Source organism: Apiospora kogelbergensis, assembly GCF_038363985.1.
Source record: "Apiospora kogelbergensis strain CBS 113332 chromosome Unknown utg000013l_segment0_segment0, whole genome shotgun sequence".
NCBI lineage: Eukaryota > Fungi > Ascomycota > Sordariomycetes > Amphisphaeriales > Apiosporaceae > Apiospora > Apiospora kogelbergensis.
The window spans coordinates 90,631-115,199 of NW_027117430.1; the positions used below are offsets into that span (position 1 = coordinate 90,631).

Genomic DNA, 24,569 nt, shown 5'->3' on the forward strand with positions numbered 1-24,569 from the left:
GAGTGAGAGGGAGAGACCGAGAGGGAGAGAACGAGGGGACGAGAGGGGACGAGAGAGGGCGAGAGGGCGACGGGACGAGGGAACGAGAGAGACGAGAGAGACGAGGGAACGAGAGAGACGAGGGAACGAGAGAGACGAGGGAACGAGAGAGGGCGAAGGAATGGGCAAGGGCGAAGGAATGGGCGAGAGGGGCGAGCGGAGCAAGAAAGGGAGCGAGAGAGAGCAAGGGAGAAAAAGAGGAAAAAGAGAGGGAGGGACAAACATGGCCCAGGAGGCGAAGAGGGACATAGATGCAGGAGTAGATCCTGGAGCCGTGACACTGGCAGAAGGGACCAGAAAACACTCCCCGAGAGGCGCATAGCCAGCTTTGGAGGAGAGTCACTCATGTCGCCGGTTGTGCCGTAGCGGTGGCTGGGATGGCAGTGGACGTCTGTAGAGGAGCCGAAACGCCAGACGGAAGACATGGGCAGGAACCACACACAGCATGTACGTAGGGGCCCACCTTGACAGACCTTAGCCGTCGACACGATTATATAAAGGCGACCTTCTCCAGCGCAGTCAAGGTTTCTTTTCTTCTTTCTTTCCTTGTGCATCCTTTTGGATCACCCCCTTCCCTCCAGCGACTTACTACCTCCTGGGGTTGGGTTTGCCTTTCAGAGACTTACTACCTCCTGGGGTTGGCTCTGCCTTTCAGCGACTTATTACCTCCTGGGGCATCCTTCCTTTCAGCGACTTATTACCTCCTGGGGCACCCTTCCTTTCAGAGACTTACTACCTCCTGGGGTTGGCTCTGCCTTTCAGCGACTTATTACCTCCTGGGGCACCCTTCCTTTCAGCGACTTACTACCTCCTGGGGTTGGGTTTTTTTCTTTCTTCTGCCTTTCAGAGTCTGGGGTTGGCTCTGCCTTTCAGCGACTTATTACCTCCTGAGGCACCCTTCCTTTCAGCGACTTATTACCTCCTGGGGCACCCTTCCTTTCAGCGACTTACTACCTCCTGGGGTTGGGTTTTTTTCTTTCTTCTGCCTTTCAGAGTCTGGGGTTGGCTCTGCCTTTCAGCGACTTATTACCTCCTGAGGCACCCTTCCTTTCAGCGACTTATTACCTCCTGGGGCAGCCCTCCCTTCAACGACTTTCCTCTTGGGGTTGGGTTTTTCGTTGGGCTCCGGCAGTCCGAGTCATCTCCTGCCGGATAATCCAACGGGCTCTGCCACCCATCCAGTCGAGCATCTCCTGCGGAGTGGTATCGAGCCTGGCTCTGGCGTCCGCAGTTCGAGTCATCTCCTGCCCGCCTTGGCCACCCGGGTTTTCCTCCTACATTCGAGCATCTCATGTACCGAGGTTTTTCCCTGCACCTGCTAGTGGCAGTGCGGCCAGCGAAGCCGGCCTCTGCGCCTGTACGTGGTGCTGGCTACGAACCTGTTGGCGCGGATCGGGCAGTCCCGACCCCGTGAGCAGAGCCAATGCAGAGACGCGAATAGAATAGATGAATATAATGTATTGGTGCATACTTACGTACATACATGGCACTTTACCCTTTCCCTCGCCGTGCTTCTTGAATGGCAAATCGTCGCCGCCGCCCGTAGTTTTCCATGACCCTGCGCCCTGATTCCGCGCTCGTGCGGTCACTCGCTCTCGTATTGTAGCACGGACTGCATAGATCCATGTGGTTTGGCAACACGTACTCGTCAAGGCGTACTGCGGTGGACATGCCGCCGCCGGAACCGCTCGTGCTCGTTCGCCAGTGCAATGTCTGCCCGTGTTCATCTGGGATGGAAACGACTGCGCTCGGCTCTGAGCAGGCCGAAAGTCGAATGGACGTTCGCCGGAACGGACGCACCCCAGAACTGGTCCACGACGATGCGAGACCTTGCTGCTTCGCCTCTCCGAGGGTATGAACATCCTCCCGCGCTCTTTCCGGTCCTTGATCACAATGTCGCCCATGCAATTCTGCAGACATCGTCGATCAGTGGCGCGCCGAAACCATCCAGCGTCTAAATCGGCGACCCAGAACCAGCACCGAAAGGGCTGTTCACGCGCGGGGGCGGAAGCGGTACTGGAGCCGTTCACGTGTGGGAAGCAGTGCTAATCCAGAACCGGATCCCAGCCCCGGTCCATCTCGTTCTGCTGATCTGGCGCTCGACTGAGGACCATAGGATGGAATGCCTCTGAGTCAGAATCCACGCCAGAACACGGCGGTACGTCCCACGCGTAGAGTCCGGACTGACGGCAGCTGCAGATGAGCCGCTTGCTCACGAATAGGCCAAAGATCCGAAATCACACGCTGTCGGCCGCTTTCGGTGCAGGCTCACTTCGACCCTCCGCCACGTCTGCTCCGAGTCGGATGCTGCTAATCGGCTCTTGCATGGCTATGGATCAGTACTTCCCAATTGGAAAGCCCAACTCCGCGCCTGACAGCCCAGCCACCAAACCGTGCTGGGCTCGCATCCATGCTTGCTGCTTCATTACAGCACCGCACGAGTCGGGCCACAGAAATACCAGTTTTGGGGCCAAGGCTCTCAGTGAGTTGCATATTCCATTATCCTTCGCCCACCTTGCTCTCCTTCACCTGTAACTTCCTCTATTCATCCGTCACTTCCATCCACGCCGACATGCTCCCTTCGCAGCGATACGGTGCACAGCGTCCGCGCCACCCACGACAGGGCCGACCATCGGCAGTTCACGCCGCCACGGCGCCCGCGCCTGCACCCGCTCCTGCCCCTACGCCCAAGACTGTCGCTCCTTCTGCCACGCAGCTCCAGCCTCCGAACCAACAACCACTGTCCTTTCCAGACGTTCCCAACTTCTTCGACGATGAAGAAGGCTACGACTCGGGCCCCTTCAGCTCCCCGCCACCGTAGGTCCCTCCACATCCAGTCCGCGCGTTGTACTGAAAACGAAGAACGTCGGGCGACACCCAAGAACTGCTGCACAAGGTGAATGAGCTGTTGGAAAAGTTCAACGCCGTCCAGTCCGAGCTGGCCCTCCACAACGAAAAGTAAGTCTATCCCCGCCCGTACGGCAGAGCTCTCTTACTCACGCACGCCCACGCCTCACCAGATTCACGACTTTGTAGGTCTTCACCGCCGTCGCAACGATGCGCTTATCTGACCACAGTGCCCGGACAGCATACAGAAGGTCGAACGTCTGTAAGTCGCCATGTTCATTCCGGCGCAGGTCGTTCAACTGACATCGAATACAGGTTCCTGCAACAAACCCAGAGGGTCACGGACTGGTTGTCGCAGGTGAAATCCATGTTGGAGCGATTCGTCCCCGTGGCCGACGCCGACCCCTTGGGCGACACCTTTTTCGATCAGGTGTAAGGCTTCGCAAGAGGATATTGTATGTCGGTGGATTGGGCCATAGGGAGTCGCTGTGTGCCGGCGTGCCTGTTTCGGGTTCGACGGTCATTCGAAACAGTGGATATCAATCATGGTCGACGTGCTGTCGTCTCTCTTGTAAACGGTCACCTCAACTGGTATTCTTGGTAGTAACTGTCGTCATGCTGCCGTGCTCAAGTCGCGAGCTTGTCCCCGCCCCCATTGTGCTCGCTACCATGCTGTGCTGGATTGCAGCTTGTATTGTCGGTCGTCGGTCGTCCGCGTACGTTATGCGGGGGTTGCCAGTGCGATACGAAGATTCGCCGTTTTCGTGCCTACTCAATTCCGTCGATATGTCGGATAAGAAGTTGATCATGGCATTTGTTGCTGTTTTGAGCTTTGCTTGTAATTGAACCGGTAGTCCGCCCCCACATGGCACAGCCGCGTTTTCCTGTGGCTGACGAGAGCCACCCCCTTAACCTGCTTCTTCCACCTCCAAGCTTCATGCGCTTTTGGCACGTGGGCCGAGCGACAATGACTTCCGTGCAATGGTCACAGTCAAAATAATCAACCATCAATACAGGTAGTAAAGCTTCATTTCCGATATTCTACCAACAATTCTACGGCAGGTCCCCCATACTACGTAGCACATTCCGTGCTAGCTTGTCGAGATCGTCAAGTGCTGCGTAGTCATGCATATCTCTGCCGTTTGTTCTCAGCATAAAAGACCTGGCTTGCCTCTCGCTTGCCATGACTTCCCTCGCGACTTTCCATCTCGGCCGACTCTGCAAACACCATCAGTGGGCTGATCTGGGGAGCGACAGAGCTCGGCTGCCGTGCGGGCATCGACAACCATGCGCGGGCTGAACGGGTATCGTCGAATAGCGACCATTCAGCCATTCTCACACAGAATTGGCGAAGCCAAGTTATCGTGGCATGATGATGATGCCCTTCCAGCGAACGGTTTGTGTAGTATTCGAGAAGCAGTGCACACAGTTCCTGGATATTGGGATATTGTCTCAATAGCGTCTTTCTATTGCGCCTGTCCTTGCGAACTCCCTTGTGAACTCTCTGAGCGACAAGCCGAATATCCTCAAGTTCGAAATCTGGAGGCTGCGCTCCTTTGTCGAGCAGCAGCTTCGCGAGCGCTGGTCTACCATGGTGCGTGGAAAGAGCATGCGCAATAGGCGTCATGCCCAAACCACCCCGCCCGTCCCGTTTTGCACTTGCCGTGACGCCTCGGACCTATAACTCTACGAGACAAGACTCATCCTTAGTAAAGACATAGACTTGGCGCGGGTGAAGACATCGAATACTGCAGTGGTTCGTCTCGCTCTGACTCTCACAAATGCATGGCTATGAACTAGCGAGTGATATCATGCCACACCCGATCGTAGTAAAGCCAAGTACAAAGAAGCGAGCTCGTATATAATGCCAAGCTCAACCCCAGAGATTCCAAGAAATTCGCGAAAATATATAAGCCAGTGATTTCTTCTTAGACAAATCTTGATTCTTTTTTTTCTTTCGTTCTTTCATCATTTTATCCACGGGCACAATAAATTGAACACGAACAGCTTTTCACCTGACAACGCCACTGCTGTAGTACCAAGCAATTGGTGTATTTTCGTTCCAGCCCAGAAACCAATCATCCGAAATGTCATCCCACAGTGAGTTACTTGCCTGATCATGGGTGTATAGTGGTTGACTTTTTACAAGGCATCTTCGACGTCCTAACAAAGTTCGAAGCACTACTATGCCAGCTTGAGGATGGAGACATACAGCACAAGGACACGGCTATGGAGTTCAGCGATTTGTACTTAATGGCTCAGGAGTACTACAGCTCTTTCGATTATCTACACCAGCTGAATTTGATGGATATGTTCGCGAGGAGTTCTTGCTTTATCAAGTTTTAGTTACAACACTACGGACAAGCCGAAGTGACTAGTCACCAGAACTAGGGGTTGTCTGCTCGAACATGGCTCTGGACACTCACTGGGTTACGCTCTGGATAGCTAAAGGTGCCACAGCGGGTGGCGGTCCTACTGAACACATCGCCATGCTTCTGGCGCCGGAGCTACCACTCCATCTTGGGAGTCACCATGGTAGCCTACCTAGCACCAATACAAGCGGAAATTGTCATAAGCAGCGGTTGTAGGCAGCAGATACATGTTACTGATCCCGCCCAAATAGTCGATGAGCAAGTGAGAAAGGTAGGACGTCAAATAGATGGGGCTTTTGCAGGTCAGTTGCTCCACAATCGGAGGGATCTTCGCCAAACCGGGTTCGGGTTTCCGACCGTATATCCACTTTTGATATGGTCAATAATATGGACTCCCCCTATTATAACCAGAGCAAAACGGAACAGGCCCAGGAAGATGCTCCGGGCCGTTCCTGAGCCAGTCTAGATGCCTGCAGAATTGCATGGGCAACATTGTGACCAAGGACGGAAAGAGGGCGTGAGGGTATTCAAGACCTTAAAGGGGGGCTAAGCAGCAATGTCTCGCATCCTCGTGAACCAGTTCTGGGGTGCGTCCATTCTGTCGAACTCCATTTTGATGAACTCCATTCCGGCGGACATCCGTTCTGGCGTACGTCCATCGTTGTGTCGCCAGCACGACTTTTTGGCCTGCCAAAACCAAACTAGGCTTTCAATACCATATGAACTCAAGCAGATATTGCACTGGCGAACGAGCACGAGCGGTTTTGGCGGCGGCATGGGTCTACCACATCACGCCTCGACGAGTACGTGTTGACAAACCACATGGATCTATGCAGTCAGTACTACACTACAGGAACGTTAATATAAAGAACGAACACACATATATGTATATATATTACTCTATAGAGTTAGCCATTTATCTAAGGGTGCCAACCTGGTGTCCACGTATCCACGTCAAGCGGGTCATTCACCGGCCGGTACGTAAGATCCCACGCGTCCCAGACCGCGTTTTCTCGAGCCCAGTCCTGTATCATCTCGAAGTTCCTGCATACATGAGCGCCCACTATCTTGGGTTCATAGGCCCCGTTTGTCTCTGACCACTACCCCATTGGTCAGTCCCCAATTTAGCTGTGGTTTGTAAAATTCGGTGGAAATGTGAAGATTGTAGAGACCAAAAGAAATTGAGCCGAATGCGACCCAACAGGAGATGAAAGAAGGCTTTTTCAGGGCAGAGAATCGAGTCCTTTGGAAACGGAAGAAATGGGGTGCGCGAGCAGCCCATAAATGTGTGCATTTGCGATTGTGTCCTGGAAAATTGATGGAAAATGTACTCACTGTTACCGAGCACACAAGGTCAGTACATTCTCTTATAGAACGGTATGGGCTGTAGCTGACCTTGAAATGGAATGATGGATAGGTCAGTATGGCAAAGCGTTGACTGCCGTAAAGCGTCAACACAGTGCATGATATGCTCGACGTCATTCTTGGTGCGGCTCTTAAGGTCGAACTGGGTATAATATTCTGGAAACAGTCGCTTCCGAAGCATGTTCTGTAGTTATATCCCATGTTGTATAAGAATTACAGCGTATGCTACCTCGCGATAGGCAGAGTAGATGGCGGGAGGAATGCAAGGGAACGTGGCTTTTTATTTCTCGATAGATACTTACGAGGCAGTGCAAGTCATGAAAGACGCTAAAGCTGACGACGTAACGGTTCCTTGGGTCATGGGGCAGCGGCTGTGTCTTCTCGTGAAGCTGGCTGGCCTCTTCTCGGGAGATGGAGACGACCCCCACTAATGAGGGAGCCGCACACCCATGTGTTTAGCCAGCTGTTACAGCGAGTTTTACATCATATATCAGGAGGAGCATCTCTTACTTGAAAATAGGTCGTTCCAGTTGGCATCTAGTGACGGCGATGGCTCGGCCTCGTACTTGGTGAGATTATTTCCCAGACCTAATGTGAACTCTCGGTTCTCGTATCGGACCAGATGCATTGCCGGGTCTAGATAGAATTACAAACATCAGTCACCAATTTCCTGGGATTTTGTGTATTGTACCGGTTTATGGCTTGGCACAGAATAAAAAGAGACTCTCGCTTACTATATGGTAGCTCGACGGAATCTCGTGAATGTTTTGTCTGCAGCTGGCGGTAAAGGTAGGCAGCAGTTCCAATGGATATGAAAGCGACTATCCAGGGCATAACCACAGCCCAGAAGGAGCGACAGCAGAGTCGTCTGGGCCTTCGTGACTTGTCGTAGAATCGCGGGGTATGTCCCTCAGAAATCAGCGCTTGTGTGTCTGTGCTCAAAATCTGAGTGCTTCCTACTCTGCTATGGAGCAATCCGTCTTCGGAGTATCTCACTCTCTGGGCCATATTCAACTTTGGATGATGTTGTCGCCTTTTGGGAATATGGAGTAGAGGAAATACAGTGAAAAATGGCATGTGTGTTTCTTCTCATCTACTATGAACCTCTTGTTGGATACGTAAGTAAAAAATTGAATGTTGATGGTGTTCAGTTACGCAATTCAACAATGATTCCTGGCAAATCGGCAGTGATTATCGTACATGCCGTGTCGTGTTATACCTTCAGCTGCCAAGCTGCCAATAACCTAACCTGAAAAATACCAGTCTGCACATGAGCCCGTGTCCCAATTAATTTGGAGGTACATAACCGAATGCTTCCCATGCAGTATTGGGAGCACTGTTGCATCCGATTGGTAGCGTTGATAGCAAAATCAATAACACCGCCAGCGTCACCCACTATTGTTCACCGGAAGATGGTGCCGACAGGATATGCGACCTGTGTGCATGAACGTCTGCCACCGGATCATTTTTGGCAGCTGAATAGTGAACGCATTCGGCAACAGGCAACAGTGCTCGCATGTCGATCTCCGATGACTTCGACCAGCTTTGTTTTCGAAAGTCGTCTGCGGCGGTTTAGAGGGAAATGGGACGCTACTATTTCAGGCCAAGAGATGCGGGGAGGGCTAAACGCAATCACTTAGTTCGCTCTGCTTCTAAATATATGACGGGTCTGCAAATATTGATTTCTAACTGCAGGACCTAGACATGATGCAGTCGTCACCCATAATTCCTGTGGAAATAATCCAGAATTACTCATGCATGAACGTCCTATGCAGCACTTTCAAGTTGGTGGTGGAGTATATCCCTTATTGAGCCACTGTACCCTCGTTCTTCCGTCCACTGGAAGATGTGGTCGAAATCGCGACATTGGTGTGGTGTTTTGGCCCCGTCAAGGATGGAGTCCAATGTGATATCAGCACTGCACATGACTTCTTGACGAATCCAATCAATGCAGTGAGGCGCATGGGTTTGGAAAAGATCCTCCGTGATGCCATGCTCGGATGCACTACCATCCAATGCAAACTTGAGTGCTTCCTGCAATTCGTTAGAGAGTGGAAAACAGAGACATTAACAACCTAAAAGACGGCGACACGTACCAAGCAGTGCAAGGTGTGGAAAACGCTCACTTGGTATACTGAGTGAGTCTCATCCAGTGCCGAGGGCGCAGTATCGACATTAGGCCGGATTAGGGGGCTGTCATGGGGGATAGATACCAGTCCTTGCGCGGCTAATACGGCCTTTAGTAAGTATCATTGGGCAACAAAGGGCATAGAAGACATGGGTCGTACCGGGAAAAAGATTTCGCCAATAGGTAAAGTTGCGAACCCGGGCGTCAAGATCTTCCTTGCGGAAAATCATTTCGAAGTCGGCCAGGTGGGTGTACTCTTGCAGAGACTGGTCTATTGCAGAGTTAGGTGTGTCATTGTCTTCTTTGCTCATACGCTTACAACGCTCCAGCGTCTGGTCAGCGTTGACCATGCACCGCCCATGATGTGCTCCCAACGTGAAAAACAATGTTATCTCAACTGTGTGGATAAACACAAACGCAAAGGTAAGAATCAATAGAGTTCGTGGATGCGTTGCAAGTAGACCTCTCGAATTGGCACCTTCTTCAGTCAGTGGAATAGAATGATACTTGTGTGAGAACATTGCTATTGCAGAGGCGGGCTGAACAGGAGGCTTCGTGGCTGTGGAAACTGGATAGATGGCTCAGGAATAAGGGTTATTCAATGCATGAGATGATACCTATTATATGTCTAAATGTGGACACCCTGAAGGAATGCCCAATGCATTTCCCACGTGCAGTCTAGACCATCTGTTGGAAAACTATTCCAAGCCTGCGGTTTGATTGGTCACGCTGCCCAAGAGGTCTGAGATTCGTTGGACGTGTTGCTGCATCGAAGCGAACCATACACAGTTCGAACTTCCGAGGAGACGCCAGAGTCAGTCGAAAAGTGTCATGCTACTATTAACACCTCGGTGATGCCAGCAATATATTTGTTCCAATCAGCGCTGCGAGCAGTTGCAGCTGCATTTTGAAAGACGTATGTCCAAGGTTCACGTTTTCACACCGATCGAAGCTTCAGCTTGTATAGGAAACGCCACATTGTAAAATCTAGACTAATACAATGATATGCATTGAGTTCGCATGTCATGCCACGTCAGAGGCCCGTAGGTGAGGGGATATGGTGTGGTTGCAAGAAGAAGAATAGAAGGCGGATGGTTGGGCGATGAAAATCTTGCACTTGCAGGGACTGGGTGAACCTATCTAAAATAATGAACCATAAAAGGCTCGAGGAATGCCTTCTAGGTAAGTCCCTAAATCCTTTGGTTGAGTAACAAGAGCTTCTGCCTCAACACGTTACCTTGATCGTCAATTACCTCACACATCATACCTACCTTGTCTCACACCTCACATTACAACCTGTCAAATCTGGGACAATGGCCTCTCGATCCTTCATCTACTTTACTCTGACGCTGGCCACCACTGCCATCGCGGCTCCTCTGACGGGCCCGGCGTCCGATGCGCCAACCTTGGCAGGCCGAGAAGCCCCTCCTTTTGGCGAGGTATGACTCTCACTATTTGTTATCATCGTTCCTATCTATAGCTTTCTGATTATCTGTTTTCATTACCTCCGCGTTAGAAATCGGTTACAGATCGCGAGGCTGCTCCAGACATAGTGTTCGTCAACTGGGGCCATGCCGCTCGCAGAGCCCTTCCTGCTAGCAACGAGGTATGACCTATTATTGGTTATAATCGCTACTACCTATACCTTGCTGATTGTATTTGTTCCATTATCTCCGCTCTAGCAATCGGTTACAAATCGTGAGGCTGTTCCGGACATAGTATTTGTCGGCTGGGGCAAAGATTCCATCTAACTCTCAGACATCTGGAAACGGGCATGCGCTGTTCTAGGGATACCCCCATAACGTCAAAGGAAAAAGACAATTTCAGGAGTGCGGCTAAATTCTCTTCATATAACCGAAATATATGTTTTCCTTGTTGTCCCTGGCCCTGGCGGAGTTTAGGGTTGTCTGACACTTGCTGGAGGTCCCTTTGATACTTTGGGGAAGCGGCTTTGGGAAATCATCATACTCCTTGGCGACGGTCCTTTTTCGAAGGCTGGAAGGCTTCTAATTTACTTTTGACGAACCCCTTCGCGGGTCTATTCCATTCTCTACAATGCGTGTTGCCCTGTTATCCCCTTAACTGCTAGAGCCCGCCCAAATAGTAGAGTCAATCTTTTGGGGATGACATACCAAATACACCGATGTGGTTCATCTCTATAGTTATTAACATATGCCGTTTTGTAGTCGGTAAATTCAATCAAATGCTACGTATTGTAATCTGATATAATGGTTTACTATAATAAAAAGTGACCTTCTCCTGTCTTCACACTTCAAATACTTGTGACAAACACTTTACTCTTGTTGCGAATAATGTAGGTGCCACTCATGTGGCGCACCTCAGAGTACCTTCGTCACACAAGCTGCGGCAAAAGTGAGCTCTTTATAGCTCAAATAGGTGCTTTTGTCTGCTTCTTCGGGGAAGGCATCCGATACTGTGCACACCGGTTTAGCCGATTATCGTTAAAGATGAGGTCACGCTGGAAGACGTAGCATTGAAGATGAATGGTACCTAAAGTGCCCATGAAAAGCCACTGTTTCACGGAAAGTGCGGATATGGAAGAGTATGAAGGGTTACGACAAATGTGTCATCACGAACCACAGTCTTATACAAATCGTTTCCTGACATCGAGTAAAGGTTCCTGCAGCAAACCCAAAGGCTCACGGGATGGTTGTCGCAGGTGAAAGCCCTGTTTGAGCGATTCGTCCCCGTGGCCGACGCCGACCCCTCGGGCGACACCTTTTCGACCAGGTATAAGGCTTGCGACAGGGAGTATCGGAGTGAACTAGAGTATTCGCAGACACGAAAACCTCTTGGCGCGGAGTCGCGTTGCCTCACTGGCCCCGTACATGCCGACAGGCAGTGCTCCATTCTCTGCCTGCTAATGCGCTGGCCTTTCGTAGCCTCGTCTATTCTTTTCGTTATGGACCACGCACTGTTGCTTGGCTGTCGGGCGGAGAATCATCGGTGGGGTGCATCTATCGCCATGATGTGTGCAGGTCGGTCGCGGCAATGTATATCACTGGTCTCGTGGGGACTGGGTAGCCTCGTTGGCCTCAAGGAGTCACTGTGCGCCGGAGTGCTTCGGGGTTCGTTGGTCATTCGAAACAGTGAATAGCAACCGTGTCACTATGCTGCCGTCTCTTTTGCAATACTGAAGTGACGGTCATCTCCACTGGTATTCTTGGTAGCAATTGTCATCTTGCTGCCGTGCCCAAGTTGCGAGCTTGTCCCCGCACCTGTTGTGTTCGTTGCCATGCAGTGCGGATTTTGACTCATGTTGTCGGTCGTCGGCGTATGTTATGCGGCGCATTGCCAGCGTGATACGGATAACCGTCTTTTCCGTGCCCTCAATCACGTTGTTATGTCGAATAAGAAGTTAATCATGGCATTTGTTACTGTTTTGTACTTCGCTCATAATTGAACAGGTAGCCCGCCCGGCCCCATATTGCACAGCCGCGTTTTCCTGTGGCTAACACCAGCTACCCCCTGAACCCGCTTCTTCCACCGTCCAATATTCATGCTCTCTTGACACATGAGTCGAATAGCTTCCATGCAATGGTCACAATCGCAACAATCCTTCAAACTGCTAAGAAGTTAACAATAGAGAATCACCAATCTGTTTCTGAACCCTGTTCAAATGAGCGTCTACACTAGCGAGTTGCCAAGAACTGTAAATGATTCATAGGTCATAGGATGGTCGATGGTGTAATAAACTGGCTCCGAAGTGGTTATCTCTCAACAGGGCAACCCTAACGCTCATTGTGTTGATTAAGCTCTCCCATAATGTCGTACATCGAATGGCTCAGTATACTGCTGAATAGATGTCTGACATCCTACCGTATGAAACACCTGACCTTCGGTACCAGCATATTTTCGATCAGTGGGTAGACACAGCGAAGGACTTTTGTCGCTTTGGGGTCAAGGACATTGGAATCCACTGCACATTGAACCTTTTCAACACCATCACATGAAAAGCTTCCTGCGCCGTCCTTCACGCCGTAGTACTTGCACCCAGAGTGGCCCCATATCTTCGATTCACCGGCTTCCAAGTCAGGCGGCCACGGAACATCACTGGAACCAACCTCTTCCGGTGCAGCAACAGTCGCTGCTGCGGGCCAAGCGCATATGTCGTCATAGTGATCGGCGAGTTTCTGCTCGAACATAGCCCAGGCCGGATCCTTCTTCACTCTTACTAAGCTCGTCGCTTTCGAGGAGATGAACGTTATAAAAACACCGTTCGTTGGGGCTGGCGGAGGCTCGGCTGTTGTAGTTATAACAACGACGGACGTCAAAGTAGTGTCTTTTTTGGCTCCTTCTGCGTATACTGTAACTGTACTAGCGATCGAGGACGAGGTCGTATCCACCAGAGTATCTGACCATGAAGAAGGCCAATCCATAGACTGGGTTGCGGAAGGCAGTGATGTAGAGAATCCAAGTGTAGTAGATCGGCTGAGTATTGTGCCTGGTGCCGAACACATCGCCATGGCCAACTATATCATCTAAACCAGCTTAGGATTATATGGTATATGTGTCAAGCAGAACACAGTTTGACTCAGATTAGGTTTAAGTAGTACAGTATCACAGCTTGCAACGATTCAATGAAATACATGTATTGTTAATGCAGAGAAACGCTGGGTTTGACGCAACATACATACGGAAAACGAGGAAAAGCGCTCACGGGACGTCATTTCTCTATCTTTGAGCTTCTTCGCACAACAGATAGGGGCGTGAGGGGGCGGTACTAGGAATTGTACAGGGATAACTGCTGATCTAGGTCCGGAATCTATTTTAGCGGGTCGGATTTCTAGCTCAAGTTTTTCCTTCAGAATCGACTTGACGAGGATGAATTCTTACGCATAGAGCAATGCTAGCGAGTTGGTTCTAGTCAAAGTCCTTCTAAGTAATCTTCCCTTTGCATCGGGTGCCCCTTGCTTGCATACGTACAGCATTGTAGAATACATAGGCTACACGGTAGGTATAGGCTTCGGGAAGTGAAGAGTTGCTGATCCGCCGTTCACAGTAGAACCGGGGCGGACGATAACACTATACAGGCGCCAGTTCTTCAGAAGCGTGGACTGGGAAACACATGACGTACGGCTTGTCTGGTGCAGCCCATGCCCGCCTGTTCTGGTTCCCGGAAGTGCACCCAGAGGCAGCACACCTGAAGTGAAAGGAACGCATCAACTGCCTCCATCGTTCAGTGACGTCTTATTCGGGCTTACGGTCCTGAGTCACAACCGGCTATCACTTTTCGCCTCTTCAAATTGCAACGAATAATATCCGTCTTGCTCAACGCTGTCCAACGGATCCCCGTTCTGGTTTCAGTTGCGATCCAACGCTAGCTACAATAATCGACCGCTACGACTTTCCGTTTCATCCTCGTCCCCCTTTGGCATTTTTACTACCATAGAAACCTCTCATATGCTCCCTTGTACCCAGCTGTATACCGAAACGAAGCAATGGTATAAAGTCTGTGGTTATGCGCTAACTCCAGCGGATGTTATTGCAATGCTATTTTGGGGGATAGAAATATAGAGAGTCGCTTTGTATGACACACTTAGCATACCGAAAAGAAATATACAGTCCTGCATACAATAAAGGCCGTATAAATGCATGTCTAATACGATGGTTCATTGAATTGATAGTCTTTTTTTGTGAAACAGACACCCTCTGATGTGTGAATTGGTAGTCATACTTGGATGTATCAAACTGCTTTCGAAACGAATCGTGGCCTCCTCTTTTGGTTCTGATGAGGCAACTAGAATTGCGGTTGAGCAGTCTACAGGGCTTTAATGAAGAAGTACGCAAATCATACATGTTCTAGCGGCGGCATACCATACGTTTCATGCATCTCCCTTAAAATCTTTCTCTGAAGATGATCCTCGTCTATACGCCTAATTGGCCCCTGTACCTTTGCTGATTCGCCTAGGACTTGTCGATCCATCTATGCGAAAGCTAACGCACCGGAAAACCCTCATCCCCATCTTTCGGATCATACTGCCAAGTGTCCACTTGTGATGGTGGCAGCCGACTCTCAGCTTCTATGGGTGCCCATCGACCGGGAGTTAAGTCGCGAGGCACTTCCCTGGGTCCGGTGACTTTGTTTGTGTAGTTACCGTTCAGTCCTTGTATTTGTAATGGGTGTACGTTGTTGGGAATCCACTGAACTGGCATTGGATCCTGTACATTTTGCGTTTTTCTCTGAGGTTTATTGATGGAATGATCGGTATTACCACCGTCTTTCTTAGCTAACGGGTCTTCTATGTTGCACGCGTTTGTATCGTTTTGACGCTTGGCATTCTTCAGAATAACGGAGACCAGAATTGCGCCTGTTAACAGAACTAGGGTAGTAACTCCAACGAGGAGACCTACCAACAGCCCAATTATGATGTTGTCATTGGTTCCGCTGGCCTGGACTGTCAAAGGATAGTAAGAAACGTCTATTGGTGTAGATTCGTTCCCCATGGTGTAGTTGATACAACTAACCTGCATGGAGTTATTCTAAACGCCAAATATCACAACACACAGAATGCTGGACCTATATATTTGACGCATTATAATACTCCCTTTTGGACGAAGCATATACCGGTAATCTACTAACTCTCTTTGTGGGCAGGTTCTTAGTTCTCTTAACCGCGACTGAAGCCAATGTTGCTCTTGTTGGCCCGGGCCAAAAGAGCAGTTCCTGCGATTCCACATATGCTTCTATTCATGGACCTTTGTTACCAATGTTCGATCTGTTTCTGCCTTACGCTCTTTCCTTTATAGGTCCGTATCGTATAAAGCATTATAACCTGTCGAAGATGGCCAAATGCTAACTTTCTCATTGGGCCATTCACATCAATTTGTTCATCATCGTGAGGTTCTCAAGATGTTGGCAAACCTACTCAAGCACTTTCTGGCGTGCTCACTTCTGCGCACTTCACTTAGTATTTCTCCTTTGGACAAACGGGTAGATGGCTACGAAAATTCTGCCTATTTTGTGAATTGGTTGGTACTATGATTCTCATTCAAAGTTTTCCCACTAACGGATGCTAAAATAGGGGTATCTATGCAAGGAATTATCGACCTCAGCAGTTGCCCGCGGATGTTGTGACAAACATATACTATGCATTCGCAAACTTTCAAGACGACGGGACAGTGTAAGTAAGGTACATTCTAAGTCGCCTTCTCTAATGCGCTTCAGGTTCTCTTCCGATCCCTGGGCGGACATCCAGATAAACTGGTCTGATGCTTGTAAGCTTATATAGTACCTAGCTGCCTCTTAAGAAACATACTGAGCCCCCAAAGCGAAGCCAACCTCTGCAAGCCATGCCTACGGCTGCGTCCAACAGCTTTATCTCCTCAAAAAGGCCCACCGGAATGCCAAAGTTCATCTATCAATTGGAGGGTGGACATATAGTCTGAACGGGCGGTTCGCCTCAGCTGTATCCACAGAGCCGAAGCGCATTCAGTTTGCTAAATCGTCGGTATCACTGATGAAGGATTGGGGCTTTGATGGGATTGATATTGATTGGGAATATCCTGCGAACGCCAACGAGGCGGCAGACTTTCTAGCATTGTTGAAGGCAGTAAGAGCCGAACTGGACGACTACGCCGCCCGGTCCGTGCCGGGGTACCATTTTCACCTGACGGCTGCGATGCCGGCCGCTCCTGACAAGTACACCAAGCTGCCGCTGTTCGACATGGCTCAGATAGTGGATGCGTTCAACCTCATGGCTTATGATTACGCGGGCTCTTTCTCCCCATTGAGTGCGCACCAGGCCAACCTTTATCCCAACTCAGGGAACCTGGGATCTACTCCGTTCTCCACGGATGTAGCGATTACTGGCTACCTTGCTGCTGGCGTCCCGAGGTATAAGATCATTCTGGGTATGCCCTTATTCGGACGTGCATTTGAAAACACTTCTGGCCTTGGGAAACCTTATTCCGGCATCGGTAAGGGGTCTTGGGAGAACGGAGTTTGGGATTATAAAGCCTTGCCCCGTTCTCACCTAGACGCACAGGAAGATATCATCGCTGGGGCCACGTACGAATACGACAATAACAGCCTGCAGCTGATATCTTACGACACGCCTGGTATGGTCAAGGCGAAGATAGGCTACTTGAGGTCCAAAGGCTTAGGAGGATCCATGTTTTGGGAGGCTAGTGGGGACCGGAACGACGCTGAGAGCCTCATTCGAACAAGCTATTTGTCACTCGGTGCGCTTAGACAGAGCCAGAACAATCTGCAGTATCCGGACAGTACATATGCAAATATTGCTGCTGGCATGCCCTGATCGGGAGAAGCCAAGATACACGTGGTAGACTGCTACATACCAAACCCAAAGATTTATGACCCTTCAAAAATGACAGTTAAATTTTGTTGAATAATAATCAAGGTATTATCCCATCAAGAGCCCCATCAAAATAGAACCGCTAGCATAAGGGTGTTAAAATTCTCGGGCCGTGAGCCGTTTACACCATTCCCTCCAGTAGCTTCCCACTAAGTTTACGGCGTCGATGTTTTCTTCCGGCTCCCAGGTGTATCTCTGTTCGAGAGGCCAGTCGCCTGCCCACATAACTAGGTATTCAGTGGATTCGTCACCGGAGTCGTCAATAATGCGGTGAGATACTAACAACTCTACGTCGTATGTTTCTCCGTTAGCATTAGGAGGGAGCCTCTCAGCTTGCGGTCGTAGCTTTACGCCGGGAATGTTAGCTTCCTGAAGTGTGGCCGGCATATGCCTTTTTCGTTTTGCGGGCCTCGGTCCAGGTCGAGGTAGTTGTGGAGGTTTCCTTTTGGGGGACTCGGCCTTATCCTTCCATTGGTAGGTAGTGATCGTAGGCATAGAGGTTCCGTGCTTTGCATTCCGCGAAGGTCTATGTCCAGTTGAGGTGTTTGCACCGCCAAGCAGGGGAAAAGCCGCAGCTTTCTTGTTGTTTTGAACGTTGATCATCTTATACAGTCCGTGTACGGTTGGGCCGCCTTCTTCAACCGTGCCGGTCATAGTGTTAGCCAAAGTATGGAAACTAGGCTTTGCTAAAGGGGTTTCCGTAGCGTGTGTAGAAATTGCAACATCAAGATGAGCCGAGCTTCTGTTGAGATCTGTGCCGATGACGTGGTGGTGCTTTGTGTCTTGACTCGATGATGGCTTGGACCTATGAGGAGTTCTTTTGGCCGGTGAAAGATCGGCTGATATTGTGAAGGCATATCAGCAGGTTGCACAAAATCGTAAGAAGAGCCGTACCTTGATATGGTTGCGTGCTACCAAAAGTATGGTTCGATTGTTTCATACCGTTGGCAGGGTCTGCGTGTCCTCCGTCGGCTTTTGGTCTGTAGAAAAGACCGTTAGGGGGGTTACGAAGATATGTAACCTGTGGGCCTGTTGGGCTTCTATTCCCAATCCCAGCGAAGGCGGTCTTAAATGCTTCTTTTTTAGCTTTTGCCATTTTATAGGTCCCTGGGCCTTTGGGCGGCTGGAATTGAAAGCTCATCATGGAGTGTTGCGAGACCTGGAAGCAAATAGAAAAAAGGTAAAGAAATGGTTAACGGGACGCGCGAGGGAGGGACCTTTTTATATTGAATATTCGTTTCAACTTCTAGACTACCCATGTCGAGGGCTGACCGCAGTTGTTACCAGCAACTTTTAGTGGATTGAGGTAACCCATGTTTCTTTGTGGCGAGTAGACGTTTTGGAAGACTGTTAATTGGTTTGTGCTAACGCTGATCCGCGGTTTCCACCTCCAATATGTTGTATTATAAAGCACGGGAAGTGCTGAGGGAAGCATACGACCATGCGAACACCAGCTCGTACATAATTTATACTTTGCCATCGAGCGAGTGAGGTATCAAATTGAACAACAACATCGATTACAAGACAATAATACTGTGTACCGCTTCATTAATAAACTTTTATACTGTCTTCCAAATTAGTGTAGTTGGTGGTCTTAGTTGCATCCTACCCAAGTCGTTTCACCCAGCTCCGTATCCCACGATCGCAGCTTCGCACGTAATCGATATTCTTCAACGATCAAATAAAGTTAAGCAGAAAATTGTTAATTAATACCATTGTTCATTTCGCCATCCATAATGGAATCAAGTTGGAGTGCAAATTTTAATTTTTGAAACACCTTGTCACCTGGAATATTGGCTTCCATACCTGTGTTTTATCCATCAGGACCTGCTAAACTCGTCCACCAACTTACTAAGCACAGTTGCATTCAAGTATAAACCCCTGCCTTCCCATGATGCACCGTTTCGTGCTAATACACGGGCGACGGCGAACCTTCCTTCTTTGATGGCCCACCAGATTGCACTATGTCCTTCCATCCGATGGTTGATGTCCTTGGAGGCTGCGCAGATTTGGTCGAGGACATCTTCCCAGTTTGATTCGCGGCTTGCGTTGCTCAAGAACCATGCTGTGGCTATCGCGAGGATGGGGGGGATCTGAGTGCCGCCGGGTAATGCATCCACCCGTGCGCCGGCTTTCAACAAGCGCCGTGCTATCTCGGGCCTATTGCTATTGATCGCCTCCGTCAGCAGAAGGTAGGTTTCGGTAGTTCCGTGTACCGTTCGTGTTGGGTTCGGGTCGGCCCCAGCGTCTAAAAGCGCCTCCACGATCTTGATATGGCCAAAGCGAATGGCAAAAGCAAGAGGACAAATTTGTGGATCCTTGAGTGGCGAAGACACAGCGGCTCCTTCATTAATCAGGTATTGTATTGTAGAAAAGAGGTCTGGAATAATAACCCGTGGCCAGGCATCCCGCCACCCTCTATCATTGGGCGACGCAACTCGAAGACTTGCTACGGGCTGATATGACGCGTCAGCATCACATATCAAATTCACGAGGGGCCCGCTTCCATTATATTTCATGTTCCCGTTGATATCGGCTCCCAGTTGGACGAGAATGCGAGCCTAAATGCACGTTAGAATAAATTTGGATAAGCGAAGATCAACCAAAAGAGTCACTTGACTTATACTGCTAAGTCGAGGAGAGGCTTACAACAGAGTCGTTGACTGCGTAATGTATTGGAGTCCTTCCCAGCCCATCTAGGGAGTCCACATCAACACCATTCTCTTCCATCAGGAGCCCAGCAATATGAGTATTGGCACGGAAAGCGCAGATATGCATTAGAGTATAACGATCATTCCTGAGATGATAGTAGGGCACCGTCGGGCAAAGATGGCTTCGCACCGGACATGCTCGGGAAACGAACAGTTGCAGTCTGCTGTTATCGAATAACTGGTTCAATACCTGTGGCGCGTTTTGTCCAGTATTTCGGATCGCAGCCATGGCCATCTCGTAGGTCTTCTGCATGCCGTACCAACAACTGAATTGAAGTGCAAACGGTACACTGTTCTGAGGGCAGCTAACAACGTCCTGTATATAAAACCGAGGTAAGATTATTTCGCACATCATGCGACAAGTAGTAGCGAGTCTGATGCCATCTTGGGGGGATGCTTTGTCCAAGATGGAACCGAGCAGTTCGTTCGGGAGTTCTGTGATTGTGGGTTAGCATTTTGAAAGTTATAGTTAGTGGAGTGGTGTCTTGAGAAGTTGGGCTCGGAGAAAAATACTACAGTACTATTCTCCCCATATCTCACCTTTTAACCAGCACTTTCCGATCGGATCTTGAGCAGTATGCGCCATACCGACGTTGATCCTACGGGAGCCAGTGCTATATGCTATCAGACTGTTTCGTGAAGTAAGTTTCCAAACAGCCCAAAAATGCTTTCCAATCTTTCTGACATCGGACAAGGCGGAAGCGAATGGTGTACTTATAATTCACGCCACGCGGCCGTACGTAAACTACGAGTATCCTGTTTTGGCTTTGCTGATTGTTGGTGAACTTCAACACCACGCAAAAACTGAGTCCAATATGGAGGCTGGAGAAATGGATCTTGAGATGGCGCCGTTTTAGCTCTTAAACGTAAGTTATGGATCTTAAAGAATTTTGCTGTAGAACTTGATCTGCATACTGAACAGTCTGTCTGGAACAGTATCTCAATTTACCGTAATAATCAAGTCTAATAGGGTAGAGTCTGCAATTCGAACTCAAAGGGCGAAAAACAACTTTTAGGCTCAGGAGGAGTTTTATCTGGGCTCATCGAGTTGTCGCCGCAGTTTTCAGGTTATGCAAGTTCACTTCTGGTACAGCGTTTTCTTCACATTAGTCACTTGAACTATGAACACCCGGCGCCGGTTTATGTCTCGACACAAATACGGTACCATGGAATATTATCTAAGTAGAGCCGTTGAAGTACATAGCACTACGAAAGTTTCTTCCGCGAAATATGACCGATATGAGAAGAAATTGTAAGATGGTCTTTATATTTAAGTGGTCATAGCCGTGAACATGCCAAGAAGTGAGTCATGTAAAATACAGTTCGCCATCGCACATTAACCCATAAAGGCTACCAAAGTCAGCAACTGGGAAAGACAAGGTTGCCAGGTTAAGTGCAAGGCGATGCTCGCTAATCACATCAATTCGTCACGTAAAATTCCTATTAGGCATTGATCACTAACTTTTTCAGCCTAGCACATTGGTGGCAGATTAATCCACCCAAACTTCTTTTGATCACCACCGAAAAGGAGGCATACACTTGGAAACGCTTACCTGAGGGAGGGTACCTATTTCAAAATCTAGCCAACCTTGGAGCGTGAGCATGCAAAGGTAAACACCGGATGCTTCTTGGAAGCTGTGCATTCACCGTACAGTGGTGAGGGAACTAGCTGCGTTGCAAGAGAATTATTATTATGCTTGGGATACGAAGTAAACAGCTTTGCATTACAAAGGTCTTGTAGGATTTGCGATCTATTGCCACGCAGGACAACCCTTAGCCAATTGAAATATACAGTATTTTAATTCAATAACACGTCCTACGCCTTTTCGCAGGATTCGGGCTAGCCTTCTGGGCTTCTTCTCCTTCGTCTACAGGCCTTTTCCTGTGGTCAGCAGTCCCGAAGACGGAGTTAAGTTTTTGCTGTTCAGCAAGACCTTCCAAAGTGAAAGGTGATCCGCTAATATGACTCTGATAGTCACCGACAGCCAGGGATATGGAGAAAGTCCGGTCGCGGCTTTTAATCTGGAAGCTGACTTCCTGGTGGAATTGCTCTTGTGTGTTCAAAGTCGGGCTCCCCCAAACTCCCTTGATGATGCGCTGATGGGCTACGTGAAGTGAGGCCGAAGATTGAGCAAGCTGGCACATGAATGCGTTATATTCTGGTGTTTTCGGCTGTAAGCGGCACAGAATCCTCCCCGCACAGAGATAGACCCCATTCTGAAATCGGAAAGGGGCATCTGGATTGAGCTCGAAGACAAAGAGCTCCGCCTTGATACGGTGTATCAATGGTTCTAGGGATGGTGAATGAAGAATTTCGTCCCGGGCGAGCTTGGCCACATTTTGCATCTCTGCTACATCGTCGAGAGCGGGTACCGGGCCTTCAAACTCAATATCAAACCGGAAAAGGTTACTTTGGCTATCAGACTTGGTGTGGCGGAGTAGCTGTTGCCAGGCCCGATGGGAACTACTGCCTTGCCAAAATGCACGGGAAAATACGCATCGGAAATGAGTCTTGCAGGAGCCGACGCGAGTCCCCAAGTACGGGGCTGCGTGTCTTCGCCGCGCCTGTCCCGAGCGACACGATGATACTAGGTTCAGCCCCTGATGCAAAGGCTTCTTGAACTGCTATCGCAGCAGGGTTGTTGAATGCAAGCCCGCCGTCTTGAAATGTGCCTAGCCCATCGATGCGCCTCGGCTTGAAATAGCTTAACATGCGTCAGTATATACATCGGCTGTGCGATCCTACAGTACTTACTAAGGTGCTGCGGTACTGCAGCGTATACTAGAATTAGGTTAGCGATAGCCTCGCAGAGCGACATCAACTCACATTTCCCACAACGGAATCTGGCCAGTACTGCTTTGAGGCTTGAACACATGGTACTCTGCTTTAGGTTAGAATCATTGCACCCAAGGCGACTTTTCACATACCGGAATCTGCTCGTCGCTGTCCAACACCGTTATAAGTAGTGAAGATACATGCACTTGCATCCTGCGTCGTAGTTACGGTGATTCCGACTTTGGCTCCAAGTTCAGTAGCTGGAGAACAAGCCTGTATACTCTTCTCACCGAACACCTGGAGCAGCACGGCCTCTAGCGGTTTGCTTGAATACTGGCTGTCTAGTACTAGGGTAGCCAGGAGCTTGAAAATGGGCAACAGGATCGGTAAACGTGGCCACCACCATCGGGGTTGAAAGGCAACTTTGGCAAGATTTTCGAAGCTCGCAATGCATTTACTGGGAGACCACCCATTTATCCACAATGCTGCAGCCGTTATTGCACCTACACAGCCGTATATTAGTATAAAGAAGCAGCTAAGCCTCCAACCAAACTTACCAGAGCTGGTCCCATAGATAAGGTCGAAGTGGCGCTGGATTGGACAAGGTAACCCAATGCACTCTTGTAGAGTTTCAATGAATACAAGAGGGGCTATACCCCTCGTACCACCCCCGTCAATGCTCAAAACACGTACGCTCGCGGTGTCAGGCCTCATGCCGATCTCAATATCTCCCACGCTCTTACCGCAAAGGATGCAGGCTTTCAGGCAAAACCCCCACGGGCTTTTTGTGTCTTGACCAAAGACCCTCACACAGTTCTCACAAATCATGTGGCCACAAGGGAGGCTGAACTGAGGAGGACGTCTAACGCAGCTGAAACAAGTGACGTCTGAGAACAAACCAGAATACTCTTTGCGAAATTGGCACAGATTGCTCCTGTGAAGCTCGGCAGCAGACTTGACACGTCGGAATCGTCTGTATTGTTCAAGGAAATTGTTCTCCAACAGGCTCAAGAAGGAAGTAGGCAACGGGAAACTAGTCTCATGTTGTGGCCATTCATCATAGATTCGTTTACTTGTACGTCGGTACAACCTGATGAAGACAGTTCGAGGGTTGAATTCTGGATATTATTAGCGGCTGTTACCTCGCAGGTGGCCGACACTTACGATGCATGCCAGGTGGGTAGTGGTCCAGTATAAAACTTGACGTTATAATAGGGATCCCCAACGCCGTCACGGTCTCAGTACTTCGCATACTTTTCAAAAAGGTAATGAGATGCGTTTCAAGATCTGCTGCAACAGGCATCTTTAAACGTGATGCCTCAACAACCTCGAGTGGACGTTTACCTGGATCTACAAAGCGGTCGACAGCAGAATGAATAAAACTTGAGAAGTGCGGGACCGAGAACAGCAAGCCCTCACGTCTCCGACGTGAAATACTCGACAGAGACCAAATCTTGGCTTGGAGTCTATTCCATGGCCTATTCTGGCATTCCTTGGTCGCTCTTGTTTGGCGCACGCTCTCTGCAATGTTGAAAACCTGGTATCCACGGAAGCGGGGGTTGACTCCATTTTGCGTCCGAACAAGTTCACGTAGCATCAGTTGTTCGTTTACCTCCAGGTCTTTGCTTACGACGAGAAGAAGCCATGGTTGAATTCCGGTCAAGGCTGATTGCTGATCCGGGTGTAGCCAACTTCGAAGGTGCTCGGTAACCTTCGCCATACCTCCGAGATCGTCGACAAAAAGACAGACTAGGTCGGAAAAGGGAAGAAGCAACTGGTTGTATAGCCGAGTAACGGTGTTTTCCATGCTCTCGAAGCCGAGAGACGACTGTACTTGGTACATACTATTCTCATGGCACCTTGGATTTCCGTAACCCTTGTTGAACTTCCCACGAGAGAAGAGGTCCCCATCAGCTACTAGCAGAGGATGGGTTACGGTGCCAGGAGTAGAAAATAGATGGATGTCCCCAGATGCCCTTTTCTTGCTAGAAC

At 49.5% G+C, this 24,569-nt stretch overlaps 5 protein-coding genes across 5 annotated transcripts; 2 read left to right on the forward strand and 3 right to left on the reverse strand.

Moving 5' to 3' along the window:
* Window positions 1-8,390: 8,390 nt before the first annotated feature.
* Window positions 8,391-9,101, reverse strand: PG998_014733 (uncharacterized protein; the record flags this gene model as incomplete). Its single annotated transcript, XM_066881549.1, has 3 exons — window positions 8,391-8,657; window positions 8,720-8,850; window positions 8,912-9,101. The coding sequence occupies 3 exons, from the start codon at window positions 9,099-9,101 to the stop codon at window positions 8,391-8,393; spliced, it is 588 nt and encodes a 195-aa protein (XP_066723394.1).
* Window positions 9,102-10,064: 963 nt separating this feature from the next.
* On the forward strand, window positions 10,065-10,363 carry PG998_014734 (uncharacterized protein; the record flags this gene model as incomplete). Its single annotated transcript, XM_066881550.1, has 2 exons — window positions 10,065-10,190; window positions 10,268-10,363. 2 exons carry the CDS (start codon window positions 10,065-10,067, stop codon window positions 10,361-10,363), a joined length of 222 nt encoding a protein of 73 aa, XP_066723395.1.
* A 2,224-nt stretch (window positions 10,364-12,587) lies between these two features.
* On the reverse strand, window positions 12,588-13,238 carry PG998_014735 (uncharacterized protein; the record flags this gene model as incomplete). Its single annotated transcript, XM_066881551.1, has 1 exon — window positions 12,588-13,238. The coding sequence occupies one exon, from the start codon at window positions 13,236-13,238 to the stop codon at window positions 12,588-12,590; it is 651 nt and encodes a 216-aa protein (XP_066723396.1).
* Window positions 13,239-15,625: 2,387 nt separating this feature from the next.
* On the forward strand, window positions 15,626-17,033 carry PG998_014736 (glycoside hydrolase family 18 protein; the record flags this gene model as incomplete). Its single annotated transcript, XM_066881552.1, has 4 exons — window positions 15,626-15,744; window positions 15,798-15,896; window positions 15,941-15,990; window positions 16,045-17,033. 4 exons carry the CDS (start codon window positions 15,626-15,628, stop codon window positions 17,031-17,033), a joined length of 1,257 nt encoding a protein of 418 aa, XP_066723397.1.
* A 153-nt stretch (window positions 17,034-17,186) lies between these two features.
* Window positions 17,187-24,420, reverse strand: PG998_014737 (uncharacterized protein; the record flags this gene model as incomplete). Its single annotated transcript, XM_066881553.1, has 13 exons — window positions 17,187-17,929; window positions 17,985-18,176; window positions 18,943-19,651; window positions 19,740-20,067; window positions 20,152-20,236; window positions 20,342-20,422; window positions 21,622-22,225; window positions 22,344-22,506; window positions 22,557-22,583; window positions 22,629-22,683; window positions 22,730-23,080; window positions 23,135-23,695; window positions 23,742-24,420. 13 exons carry the CDS (start codon window positions 24,418-24,420, stop codon window positions 17,187-17,189), a joined length of 4,578 nt encoding a protein of 1,525 aa, XP_066723398.1.
* Between the last annotated feature and the right edge of the window lie 149 nt (window positions 24,421-24,569).